The sequence below is a fragment of the Coffea arabica genome, chromosome 11e (assembly GCF_036785885.1).
Source record: "Coffea arabica cultivar ET-39 chromosome 11e, Coffea Arabica ET-39 HiFi, whole genome shotgun sequence".
Classification (NCBI taxonomy): Eukaryota; Viridiplantae; Streptophyta; class Magnoliopsida; order Gentianales; family Rubiaceae; genus Coffea; species Coffea arabica.
The window spans coordinates 53,301,813-53,316,206 of NC_092331.1; the positions used below are offsets into that span (position 1 = coordinate 53,301,813).

Below are 14,394 nucleotides of genomic sequence, written 5' to 3' on the forward strand. Positions count from 1 at the left end.
GTTTTTTCGCTACACAATGTTAGAGTTGACTAACAGTTTAGTGAGAGAAGGTAAAGTGCAAACTAGTTAAACCTTGTGAAGAGTTTTTGTAATTAACTTTATTTTATTAGCCCACTTTCCCTCTAAAAGCAGGCAAAAACGGAGAAAAAGAATACCAAAACTAATGAAAATTTTAAAATTTTCTAAAACAACCTATCATGTGTTTAAAATTATGAATAAAAATGTAACTAATGATAATTTTCTTTCCTTTCCATTCATAGTCCAAACAAGATAGATATATTCAGATTTCCTCTGCTCTCCTTTCTTTTCTTTTGCACTAGAGTTCTGTCCTTTCCTTTCCTTCAATCCAAACGGTGCGTAATAGAAGAGTACGTGTTCAATACTCTACACATTGCACAAATCAATCCTGATCAAAAATTGTTCTTGCCCATCACAGGCAATGAAATATTGGGCTCACTTCACACTGCTTTTTGAAAGTGGCTTATTGCTAAGTGAAAATTACCATCCGATTTTTACTCTTGAGAGACTTCCACCCATGTCAGAGAGCAAAAACTAAAACGGATAAACAGTAGTGGTTTCACATATCACACTTCAGATTGTAGACAAGATTTAGAGTAATTTAGTGTTACTAGAATAGATTTCATACACCAACATTAGAGTTATCCATCCTGTACGTGGGAAGAATTAGACTTCTCGAGTACTAGATAAGTTTTCATAGCGCATTAACTAGAATAAATCATGATTGGTTGAGTTTTGTGTTGGTAATAGAAGAAATACCTATTTACTTGATATATTTCAGTAGTTTTACTACTGAAACAAGAAACTTAACAACTTTTTTGGAATAAAAATATAAAATGAATCCAACGTGACAATTCAAACGCAATTTTAAGACCTTTACTCGAAAATGTCGTGACAATTATCACTCTTTTCAATTAGATCCCTTAAGTCTCAAGGTGAATTTGGAATCTATCTTTTTTTTTTTGGAAAGGGGCGGAAGAAAATTTTCATTTGAAAATTATAAAAGTCTCACTTATTATTACTTGTATTTGGAGATTTTTTACTTTTTAACTCACTTTCCTGGAGATTCAGAAATTAGATAAGTAATATGATTGCCAAAGCAAAAGAAAAAGAATTCCAATAATCACTAAGAAGGTCCATCAATGATAAAATTGGATGTATTTTTATTGTTTCCTTTTTTTTATTGTGGGTTAAATTTTGTCTGAGTTGCACCATACTTTTGTATACAAGTTCTTTTCAAAGTTGGCAAAAGGGCTCCTAGAAAAAAATAGAAAAGGTGGGAAAGAGTATAATTATGAGAATCGAATCCGGCCTGACTATGAAGAGCACAAAAGAGCCTGAAGCTACTACAAACTGGAGCATTATCTCCGGGATATGTCCTCGTAGTCCCCTGCAAAGTGCAAACTCAAATGAACGTCCAGTGGAAACATGAAATACTGCAGTTTAGTCCCCATGATTTCATTTGCACCAGACTATGCCTTTTTGTTTCATTTGTTGACACCAAATTGTGCCCATTTTTCCATTTCAATCCATTCAGCAATGGTAGCAAGCCAGTCAGTTTTGATATTAATAGTGTACACTTTTGAAACGAATCAAAATCAACAACGATAATGTCATAGCTGATATTTTATTATGTCAGGACAATTCTTTTTTTTTTTCTTTAATGACAAATATACACTCTACAAGCCAAAGGTTTGGTTCACTTTGAAAAGGTAAATTTGTCATTTTAAATAAAAATTAACCATCCATCAAAAACTTAGCAAACCAAATACATTTTTAAAAAAACAGAAGTACTGAACTGAAACTAATACCATGCTTGAGGGACCAAAGTTGCAATTTGCGCTCTCTAATAAAACTGCACGAATCATTTGATGTGCCATGTTAAGGCATATCAATCAACGCTATAAATTATAGATGAGCCCATGCTTAGGGTGCTAGTAATCATTTCTGCTGCCAATAATGGTGTGCCTAATTATTTACTTTTGATCCCATTCGCATGCCACAGTACAGATAAAAAAAAAAAGTCATGAAGCCTTTGGTTGGTCCCTCCTTCAATTGCCTTCACTCAAAGCTCTTATCTCTTCTATCCACTCATTCATAAAGCGCATAAATTGCAATCAATCCATGCGTAATGGAGAAATCACAATCTTATCTACTATAGATTCCATGCTTTTTTATGGTTAAATCATACTAGATTATACCTGCTCAAAGCTTCTTTATTTGCGTTACAAAACGGTAATGGATATTATTGTTTGCATGCTTAGCCACACTCTGGCCATTTTTATCTTTCTTTTGTCATCTTTTTTGATCCATCATCAATGATGATTTGTTTGCTTTTTTGGCTTCTCCATGCATGAGTATATGGGACAATATTGTACAAGATTCTCTTCTTTTTTGCTCCTTTTTCGAAAGTTATCATATTAAGAGATGATGCCAAATATTGGAAGGAGTACTCAAGTGAGTTTATGAGTTAGGTTAGACAAGAATCTGGGGAAAAAATGCTTAAACTTTGCTAATATGAGATTGCATTTAAGAGTTTCACAGGCAAGAAGAGTTTATGAAGTTAGTTAATTACGCCTCTCTACCTAAATATTGTACTCAGCACAATCTATACGTAACTTTTGCTGAAATGTTAGAGTAAGGCGAATCAAAAGCTAATTAGATCAAGGGAAGAGAGAAATTATTTAAATTTTTCAAAGGAAACATCAAGTTGTTATAGGTTAGAAAAAGTTGTTCGAGAATTTTTGCGAAATTATTTGAGCTAAGCAAGATGTTAACTACATAACTATACTTTTCAGCATAACATCAAATATTTGATGGTAGAACAACTTACAAAGTCATCAATATATACTTGAGAGAACCCAATTAAGTTGGAAGTTCACAATGACTTAACCTACTGATACATTTTAGACTTGGAAATTCCGATCAATTTCATTGAGCTCGCGCGCGCGCGCCCACATATATATATATGAAAGTTTTATTGTTCCTTTAAGGAATCATTCCCTCAATTTATATCCATTAATTAATTGACACATTATTTATGATAGTATTAGTCTACATTTTAAATAATTGAAACTGCTACAATTGAAGTGTCATGTACTTTTTCATTTTATCATTCAACGTTCAATTTTAACATGGTAGAAAACCCAAAAGGGGCTGTAGAAAATTATTTATCAGGGTAGTGCATCTAGGAAGAAATACAATATTGTTGGGCGGATTTTCAAGTATTTGACCAGTAGGGCCATCGCTTTTGTTGATTATCTTACTCTATTTGCTTTATGAAAATGTAACTCCTAAGAAGAAATTCAGACCAAATCAAGAAAAAAGAAATTCAGACCAAAGATAAATTACAGAGTGAAACCACAAATGTGGAGTCCCTAGAAAGAAGCGTGTTTGCGCTTCTTGTTTCTTCTCTGGATACTCTTGAACATTGCAGATATTTTGGTCCACGAACAAAGCCCAAAACCCCGTTTAATCATTGCCACAAAGAATGCACTTACAAAAGGCGATTGTAATTCACGACATTATTAAACAATAAATAAAAATATAAAAATCTCTGAAATCAAGAAAGTAACTTATTATTTAGTTTATTTCTATCGTTTAAATCGTACCTCACTTATGTAAGATTTTTCTATCACAAATAGGAATGAAATTTTTTGAAGATTATTTTCTGTTTGTCCCTTTTTTTTTTTTACATTATAGTTCAAGGCTTACCGACGAGGCATTGTTTGATCATTAGTAGTGGTTCCATCAGCAATCAAATGGCAGTAGAAGAAAAAAGTGGGGACTCAATTCATAATATTTCTATCAATGCATTATATTCAAGCGTATGCAAACGCGGAAAAGTTACTCCCATATCAACAAGATATAGAAGTTTCAAGCAGAGAGAGATACAATTGTGGCTATCACATGTGAGTATTTCTTTTCAAAAGTATGATTAAAGTATGGATTAATCTTAAAGTATTAGTGTCAAAAATATGAGTTTGGCAAGACTACGCATATAAATTTGTCCTGGTACAATATATTCAAAAGTTACACAACCGGAAAAAAAATACGGATAGAATTACTATAATTTTCAATGCATATATTTTAACTCTTATCTTTGTATATGAGACTAGATTAAATCTATTCAAATTTTATCACCTTATTGTTTGACATGAATAAAAATCTATAGTAAATTATGATATATATTGTTACTACTCTACACAAAACTTTAAATTTTGTTTAGTTTGCAGTATAATATACGTCAAAATTTTTTTTACATATTTTATACAATAAATTAAAAAATACTTAAATTATTTTTAAAATATATGAAATATGAAAGTTTTTTTAAAAAAATTTATACATAAAAAAAGGGTGTGCTACGCATGTATGATACGAGTTTTTGCTAACTACTATTTCAAGAGTTCTGCACAAATCTACAAACCGCAAGTGCACAGGTTAAACCAAGAATGCCAAATACGGTTGGTAGTTGGTACTCGTAGACCATTACGGCCCAATTTTTGTCAAGCGCCATTCTTCTGTACGGTTGACGGATTGGATTTGGCTAATGGTGTACACTTTCAATCCAATGGCTAAAATTGGGCCAGCTAGTGACTCAACTTGCACCATTTGTTTCTTCTTCTTTTTTTTTTGTTTTTTTTTTGTTTCTTCTTCTTTTGTTTTTTCCCCCAAAATATACATTATCTCAACTGAACATTCTATCAAAGTCAACTGAACATTCTATCAAAGTGAAAATATGTGAAGAAAATATTTCGCATTTAGACGGATTAGTATATGCACTAATCATGTATGAATAATAAATCCTTTGAATTAATGTTTTCAGACGTGAATGTAAACATTTTTGTATATTGCATGCTAAAACTATTTGGGTGATGTTTATTCATATTAATCATAAATACCAACATGTTTATTTTCCAAACTTCTGCACATTTGATAGTAGTAGCAAAATCCCATCTTCATGAAAGCAAACATTGAATAGTGCCTTGGTCCAAACCCTCCCGTGCACTAGATCGAAGGCTCAAATCCCCATTTAGTGGATCCCCTATCCACTGCATCACACAAGAAGTACTTTAAAGTATAGTACTCTAGTACTTCTTGTTCTATCTAATGGTTCACTCCTAACCCCATGCAAGCTTCTTTAAATTCCCCTCAATAGAGTAAGAATAGAAGTAAATTAAATAGTTGTCATTGCAGATCAAAAAAATGACAACAAGGTAGGAGTAGGAGCAGATTAAATAATTATCATTATAGATAAATAAAAAATGACAGCAAATATTACAAGGCCTAAGGCTCGCCTCAACAAAGTAGGAGTAAGAGAGGTTAAATAGTTATAGTTGCAAATAAAAAAAAAATGAAAGCAAATATTGCAAGGCCTCTGGTTAGGTAATGAGAACCTGTCCAACTAATTGAACACAACTTCAGGACATGGGCAAAAGTACACTGATCCAAATTACAAAGTGGATAGAACTAAAAACAAGCTCCCCAGTAACGTTGTTAATTTTCTGTTCAAGCAACAGAGAAATCGTAGCATCAGAGCATCTTGTCTTGCTTATGAAAGGAACTCGTGTGCACGTGAAGCCGCGTGCTTGAGAGCAAGATTATCTGACAGAAAGGAAACATAAAGGCCAAAGTGACCCAGAATATTTTGACCAAGCAGGCGCAGCACGTGGACAACCCTGGAGGAGATGAAGAGCATATTTGGATCCAAATGATTTTCCTCTTTGGTGGAGACAGCCCATATTCGTATTCATATCCAAATGATCATGGCCCTGTCTGTATAGATCAAGTACTGACATCACATCACCATTCACACAAGCATAATTCCTTGCAGAGGAACACGTGGGCAAAATTTTATGCTGCGAAAAAGCTCGAAATTTGAAGGTTAATGTCAAAGTGAGAACTGAAGAATATAAAAGAAATGAATAAAGAATATGACATAGACCAATATACATATACCAAATATATATATATATATATAAACAAAAAAACCAACTTGATCAAAACCCTCGATTTACAGTTGATTTCAATAGTGCATGAATGCATTTTCTAGACTAGAGGAGACTAATCCACTCTAGGTTCCCTTTGAATCCAGCCCCTTAATGAAGGAGTAGGAGTTGGAGCCAATTGACAAATGGTACCATGTCAAAAAAAGAAAAAAAAAAAAGTGTCCTTAAGGTCAAAATCCGCATCTAATTCGAATGTTATTGACATTCACAAAAGTGACAACTAAAGAGAGTAAGTGCTCACAAAGTTAAAACCAACGTTCAGACGCGAAGATTAATATGAAGTGAGAAGGTTAATATACAAAAATAATAGATTGTAACTAAAAACAGATATAAATTGGAGACGACAAATTTAAATGGAACATGAATTTTATGGAATTAAACTTTGCAGTTAAAAAATATTTTTGCATCATCTAAACACCAAATTATAGCACCGTGAAACTGAAAGTAATCCTTGCTGAATTATAGTCGGAAGAAAATTAAATGCATATGTAAAGAGAAGCCGGTTTGGACGAACACGTTAGAAGTAATCCTTGCTGATTAAACCATTAGAAGTATGGACGAACGCATTTAACTATTTCATGATACGAAAATACAGCAGGGGAAATATGATCTTCATCTGATTACAAGAATATTGACAAACCTGAACCAATAGCAATTCACACTAACTGCAGATTACAAATATAGACTGCAAACAACTTGAAAAGAGTAAAGGCAAAGGAAATGCCAATATTCTAACTATACAACCACACAACCACTGCCACTCAAATAATTCCTGCCAAAAGGTTAGCTCAACTTCAATCTCCTCGGTTTCTTCGTGGTTTCTAAGCAAGAGGGATCATAGTCTAGGTCAGAACATACCAACTTGTTCCTCCACCGCATTTGCACCATTACATGTAATCTCTCTTGCCAAGGGAAACAGCAGAGGGCCATTGGTATGCTTGTTACAATTTTACAAACAACCATAAGTGTAAAGATACGGAAACCAAAAAAGGAGGACCAATACAAATTCTGTCCAGAACTGCCCCTTAGTCCTTGGCTGGGCTTCTTGTTATTGTGTGTTGCGAGTTAAACCACTTCGGGCTGCATGTCTGTAGAAAACACAGTGCATCAGTTCAAATTTCTAAGATGATGGAAATCAGAAAATGAAGCCAAACATTTCGGTACTTGAAGTATTTGCATCTTCATTGATCGTCATTAAGAAGCGAGAATAAATGCAATACCAAGGTCCATGGAGAATTTCTCTATCTTCAACAGAAAAGCTTGTTCAAGCAAAATTAAGCAAATAAAATTGAAGCATCTGCTGGCATAAATCCAGAGTTTGGGGACCTAAGACTTCCATAACATGATTAGGAGGGACCCAAAGATCAGATTATTATACCATGTCTTTCTCCAAATAATCATATGAAATTAGAATCGCTTATGTCATTCCCCAAACGTTTCACTTTCGGAACTTGATCAAGATTGAAAGGGAAAATTCCTGGGTTTTTCTTTTGTAAACATGGTAAAAGCCACAAAGTAAAAATCATTAAAAACAGGCATGAAAAGCCACTTGCACTACATACTTCTACATACTTGCACCACAGATGCCACCACCATTTCAACAGAACTCCAACTGCCATTTAGCACACTACCAATGGATGCATTTAACAACATTTCAACCTGTGGACAACTTTTGCAGATAAATTCCTGTAACACCTTGGTTGAGACTGAAGACAATAACCAAACTCAAAGAATAAAGTGCTTCATCAGCTTTGAATTACACCTACACTATGAACTGAACACCCTTTTACCTTCTAAGGTTCTGAAGTCTTATCTGTATGTCTCTACAAATTTCTTAGGCTCTATACTTTTGTCCGTCCAAACTATGAACTTGAAAGAAATTAGCCGCAGTTGCTTCCAAGTTCTTGATTATTCAAAAGGTATCAGTAAAACTGATTATCCAAAATCAACAAACTTCAAATTGAGAATGGTATTCTCCCTCAAAAGTAGCAACAGGATGAGATCAAACTCTTAGCAGACAATAAAACCATGTGTTTCACAAAACTTCGCAGCAAAAAAGTGTCTCTTCATGCTTTGAAATGCAGTCTACAAGTCATTAAGCAGTTAAAGCACAGACCGAATGCATTCAACATAAATCACAAGCAAAACTTCAGCTTCAAAAAAGATTCTTGTTCACGTCTCTGTTCTCTCAAAAAAAAAAAAAAGAAGGTACCCATGTACTTGGGAAGCACCAAAAAAAGAAAGACATCGAGCCATGGAGATGTGGCATAAATTCCTTGTAGACACTGAGTATCCAGTGTACAACAGGTATAAAAGCAATTCTATTCCAAACTGCGAATGCCAATCATTATACAAGGACATAATCAATCACATTTCCAGGCAGAAAAAATAACAGAAATCACAAAACCCAGACAGCAGCACAAAATCTATAATCATGTTTGGTAATTAGAGTATCACTATACTAAGCAGTAACATTAGGATAAGGCATGCAGCATACCTTCCAGGTATCAACTGAGAACTGTTCACTGGACCCTTGGGATTAGCAAATCTTTTTGCTCTATTTTCGTGCTCTTTCTCAACACGCATGGCAGCCACCTCTTTCTCCATGGCAGCTACTTCTCTTCTCATCTTCTTAGCCTCAACTTCCATTGCCTTTGTTAAAGTTTCTACTTTTTTTGCCAACATCTGAACAAGAAGAATTAGTACTTAGGAAACCTAATTTTCATTGCAATTGTAAGATCGCAGGATAATAAAATCTACCTCAATTGCATCATCTTTATCTTTGAGGCTTTGATCCTTTTCATGACCAGCTTTCCTCAAAGCAACCACCTCTTTCTGCAGCAAATCATATAGTAAACCTGGCACGGTATCATCTGTTTCTGTTACTTGTACATCACTAGGTTTTTCATCTTGATTTTCTTTCCAGGTACTCTTTTGAGGCTCACTATCCTTGGTCCCATCACAAGATTGGCTCATTTTGAAGTTGGGACCAGTTCCATTTAAAAGAATTTTACTCCTATCTAATGACCGTGAGCCTCCATCAAAGGACTTCGATGTCCCTTTTGCGTGCTTCAACACCGTACTGCTACCAGAAGATCTCATCTGAAAGGATGGTGACCTCTTGGGCAAAAAACCATTGGAAGTCAGCTTAGATATATTTTCGGCTCCACCAAGTGATTGACGGCGTGAAAGACCATTGCTTGAACTTCTTCCATCTGGTGTGTTGCGAACGCTTGAGTTTGGTGATCGCAAAGTTTCCTCTAGAACTTTTAGCCGCAGTTGATATTTTTCCTGGATACAAGAGACAGTGAGAAAAGTCAAATTAATAAGGAGTTGAAAGCTTATTAGGCATTTTCTCCATAAACCAACTATAACCTTCAATTGAGCTTCAGATTTCGCTGTTCTCTCAGAAATGGCAAGTTTGTCTCGCAATTGCTGCATCTCACCCTGTGACAACAAATATGGTTATTACTACAAACTGGCAGAAATGGCAAAGCAAAACACTTAAGTGGAAGAGCAATAGAGTGCAGAGGCAGGAAAGGCAGTGAAAATAAAAGAGATACATGAAAATCAGCTTTAAAAAGTGCTTTTTTTTGGCAATCAACTGGAAATGGAAATGAATTATACCTGCAAGAACCTTCTTTCTTCAAGCCATTGCTTTACAGGCATAACCTTGTCATTAGCATCTTTCCACTCATTAGCAACCACTGTTGCAACCCTGTTTGCTGTTACCTTTGCACGGGCCAGCTCCCGGTCCAGAGTTTTCCTCTCCTCCTAGAGAACCAAATGTATAAATAATTGATCAAATGGTCGCACACAGACCTTCAATTTGAGGATATTCACTGGCAAATCGAATTATGACATTACATTCATCTCTTGAACTTTCCGCTGGTAATCCCGCACAGCGTTAGCAGCTGCCCCACCAGCCAGAACCGCTTCCTCAAGTTCACGCACAGTCTGGGTTAGTTTTTCAACCTCGGCAACTTTTTGACGGTGTAATTTATCCAAAATTTTATTTTCCTCCTGTCATTAATGTGTTTTGACAAGTAAATGTAAATGGTAAGATCAAGTGCAGCTCAGCAAACTATTGGAAAAAGCCTCAAAAAGGATATAGCATTACTGATCAGAACCTGGCAAATTTCTATCTGCTTCATCAACTCCTGGTTTTTATTCTGGAGATCATCCACCATAGATGCCTTCGCCAATGCCACTTGCACAGTTCTCTCAGCCTCCAGTAAAGCAGCTTCTTTTGACTTGGTTAGGCGATCTAATGCTTTATTATCATCTTGCAGCTTCGCAATCTAGAAAAAACAGCAGCAACAAACCATGGAGCAATACCTTCTCACATTGGAGCATTTTTATTACAAATAGGGCTAGACAACCAAATATAAGACTCCAGGGAATACCTCCTGTCGAGCAAGCTTGAGCTCAGCTTCCAAGGGTGCAAGAATGGCTTCAATGGGAGGCATATCATCATCCTTTTGAGCATTGTGCACCCTCCGAAGGGTTGCTTCAGCAGCAAACTGAGCTGCCATGGAGGCCTTCTTCTCATCATTGATTTTCTTAATTTCAAGATTCTGTAGAGAGACGTCTCATCCTGTCAATAAGAGATCTCCAGATGAAAAGAACGGAATAGGAAATTCAAGGCTTTAGTTTGTACTCTGCTCTCTAGAAGTGATTCTGTTAACTTTAGCTTCTCCTCCACCCGTGCCAATTCGTCAGTAAGCTGCACAGGAAAAAAAAACAAATTAGATCTTTAATTTACATACTTTAATAAAGATGAGATCCTTCAAGGCCAGAAGCAAAATACTGTGGCACTCAGTTATTCAAATTAATGGACTGAAGATCCATCAAATATGAAAAATTGCCTTGATAGTTTGACAGAGTTGTTGAATGTACATAAAGAACACTGCATCTACAGGTTGCAGATATGGTAACAGGCAAGATTTACAAGGCATTTCTCAGGTGGCACCCTGAGGCACTGTGGATAAAATTTTCGTTCAACAAAATCAGAAGGAAATGATATGCCACCCAAGGCATACACCTGTAACTTAACAATGTGCACCCCTCAAAGTGAGTATTTTGCACTTTATCTAAAGATGCAAATAACAGGAAATGTTACCTTTACAGCCAAATAATTATTTAGAAGATCACAATATGAGTACTTAAAGTACAGTCCTAATATTGGCTCTGAAATGTTGATTGCACAACCAAAAACCTTCATAGTTCGTTCTGTATTTTGCATAAAACAGAAAATTTGCAAGCGAAAGTGAAATTCACAACTTTTTTTTTTCTCTCCCTGGCATATATTAAGATATCTATAGCAGGAAAGAAAGAGAAGGTGGGACAAGAGGCCAACATATGGGAAATGCTTGACATAAAATCCTTCTATGAACACGTCTCTGCACTACCAAATATGCCCACCAACACTTTTGACCATTGTAACAAGGATAAGTATATAATTATCTGATCTTACTTTACCAAATGCACATCCATTTACCTATCAAAAGTGTTTACTTATTTCTCACGCTATCTCTAGATTAAAAATGCATTTTAACTAACAGAATCATAAATAAAATAGTAAGAGTCCTGCCTTGCCCGACAAGAATTGAAGCGACTCACTCTTCAAAAGGGATAAATCGCTAGTACTAAAATAATAGCAATTCAAGAAATTTTAATTTGTTTCAATAACTTTTTACCCATAAATCAAAAGGATTATGGAAGTTATTACATCCATAACAAACCAAATACCATTTTTTTTGGTAAGTGGGACGGCTTGAACCCAACACCTCTTGCTTACAATCCTTCCCACCTTACCACCCAACCAAAACCTCCCCCCCTCCCCCCCTCCCCCCAGTTACATCCTACTTACATACATAACAAACAAAACAACAAAAATAGAAGCAAAATTTAAGTATAGCTAATATTCTAGAACAATATACTTAAAGCATCCCAACACAGTTCCAAGTTTCCTACTTAATTTCATTCTTTACAAAACATCATATAAGTTCTGTAAGAAATTCCAAAAACATACAAGCTTACATCAAAAATTCAGAATAAGTACTTTCTTAAATCTCCTTTGTGCTTCATTATTCTGATCGGAGTTTAATTCAACAGAGTTTCCAAATTATAGGCCCACATAACATCAAAGTAAAGAAAAATACTTGCAGCCTCTCACAGTTCCCAGAGAAGTTGTTGGACGTTGACCTTTCTGTGGTAGCTATTGCTTTGTATTCCTTTTTCCACCATGTCAAGCAGAGTTAACGATATTCTTTGCAACATAGTTGCTACAATTCATGAAGGCAACTACACAAGCTTATAAGAGCGTCTCATTTTCTATTCCGTCGCTAAATAATTAGCAACAACCATAAAAGTAAAAAAATGATTTTTTGGTCAATGGTTAAACAGGTTTTGAGACACCACAATTGAATCCAGTATCTAACAATCAATGTACAAAGTTTTATCTTGATGATGCAGAAAGGAGAATACAAGTGGAAAACGTAAATGAAATCATCTAACACCTCTCTATATACCCCATGGCAATGTATGAACCCCTAATTATCCCATAATTTTCCCTACTGCTATCCGCCATGTCAACCATGTATACAAACCTAAATCCATCCTTCCAATTCACTAGGAGTGTGACATTTAAATGTATTGTTCCGTACCTTTTATTCATTTAATCCTGCTCTCAACTCACTAATTCCATTAACCAAATCCAGCCTACAATTCACGATAGCCAAAAAGAGGGGAACAAAAAACGGTTCTAAATTTAGCATTAGCCTACGAGGGAGCAAACCTGTAAAATATCCATTATTAGCAAATGACATCATTATCAAATATCACAATACTTCCCAGTCCCACATTTTAAATCCATTTCTATTTCAGGCTAACCAATAGGAATAAAATCAAAACAGAAAAATTAAAACCCAAAACGAAAGGAAAACTGAAATTAAAACCTCTTCAACTGCTTTTTCTCTCAGTCTCTCAGAGAACCTCAAAGCCTTGATCTCCGCTTGCGCTTCCCCCAATTCTCTGTCCTTATCTGCAAAAATCCAAACAGAAAAACGCCACCGCATTCAAATTTCCCCACATAAAAAAACAAAACAAATTTTTCAAAAAAAATATGCACATCCAAACAACGGCATTTGAAGCCAAATCAAGTCGGATCCAGCTGGCATTACACACCTCTGACTTCATTCTCAAGCCGATTAAGCTCCAGCTTCACCGGATCCGAACCGTGAAGCAGATTTATGAACTCATCTGCATCGAGACTCGGCCTAACCGACGCTCTTCTCCTCGACGTCGAACCTTTCCCTTCCTTAAACGACGCCGACACCGTCAACGGCGTCACATTCACTTCGCTCGTAACTCTCGCATTGCCGTAGTTCTCGCCGGCACTGAGCTCAGCCGTCACTCCTCCGTCTCCGGTCACCTCCGCCATCTCCGATCTATTTATCCTCTCCTCTCTCTCTCTCTCCCCCCTCTCTTCACTCTCACATCAAATCCACGGAAAAAACCTAAATTTTATGTATAAATAGAGAAAGGTAAACTGAAAGAGCTGAAAATGCAGAGGAATCTTAGCTGTGAAGAAGTGTAGGGTTCGAATGTGAATCAAAGTGTGAGAGAGTGGAGGTGTGTTAGTGTGTGAGAGAGAAAGAGAAGAGAGAGAGAGATTGTGATGGAGAGTTCAAATAGAAGTAAACAGTAGTGTGAGTACTAGTAGAGTAGTGGAAGGGAGTAGTAATTTTTTTTTTTTTTTCTTTTTGAATCTTTTGGTTTTTTTCTTTTTTTTTTAATTATTGGCTCGTCTGAAAAAATTGCCTGTATAACTACGGGCACGTATAGTGAAGGTGTTGGGTCGTTGTATTTCGAGAAAAATGGAAGGAAATTAGTGCATAATGGTAGAATTTATTAATCATGAATTTTGCTTATTTACACTAATTATTTGTATAAAAAGTTGGGAATAATTTTTTTGTTATTTCACTGCAATAATTTTTTATACGATAAATGTTATTAAAATTATGAGTAAAAGGATAAAAAAATCAGTTATATATACGTATTTCAAATAATTGCATTCTCCAAATGCACCCTGTTTTTGTGCTTACATATATACACAAGCATCTATATTATTTTTCTAAAAAAAAAAGGTGTTCACAAATTTACACAAATATTTGACTGTAACAGCCTTATGTTTTTTACATAAAAAAAAAAAGAAAATTACAGTATATATTGAGTCCGTTTGAATTGTTATTTTTTAGAATTTTCATTAAAATAATATTATAACAACTTAATATATACAAGGTAAAAATGTGTTCATAAAAAACGTAAAAATTTTTAGATGAAAAATTACAATTCAAATAAGGCC

General features: G+C 35.3%; 1 protein-coding gene across 1 annotated transcript; it reads right to left on the reverse strand.

Moving 5' to 3' along the window:
* Positions 1-6,580: 6,580 nt before the first annotated feature.
* Positions 6,581-13,731, reverse strand: LOC113718692 (microtubule-associated protein 70-2-like). Its single transcript, XM_027243585.2, has 11 exons — positions 13,215-13,731; positions 12,986-13,071; positions 10,687-10,752; positions 10,433-10,603; positions 10,157-10,327; positions 9,894-10,049; positions 9,654-9,800; positions 9,402-9,473; positions 8,787-9,317; positions 8,524-8,711; positions 6,581-7,114 (listed from the first exon to the last, which is right to left on the reverse strand). The coding sequence occupies exons 1-11, from the start codon at positions 13,468-13,470 to the stop codon at positions 7,075-7,077; spliced, it is 1,884 nt and encodes a 627-aa protein (XP_027099386.1). The 5' UTR covers positions 13,471-13,731; the 3' UTR covers positions 6,581-7,074.
* Between the last annotated feature and the right edge of the window lie 663 nt (positions 13,732-14,394).

What these genes read in the sequence shown, in the direction of transcription:
- LOC113718692 (XM_027243585.2), bottom strand. Translation starts at nt 13,470, where the DNA reads ATGGCGGAGGTGACCGGAGACGGAGGAGTGACGGCTGAGCTCAGTGCC. An exon ending in AGCAGATAGAAATTTGCCAG is followed by an intron (nt 10,050 to 10,156) that starts GTTCTGATCAGT and finishes CATTAATGACAG; the next exon opens with GAGGAAAATAAAATTTTGGA. An exon ending in TCTCAGTTGATACCTGGAAG is followed by an intron (nt 7,115 to 8,523) that starts GTATGCTGCATG and finishes TGTTTTCTACAG; the next exon opens with ACATGCAGCCCGAAGTGGTT.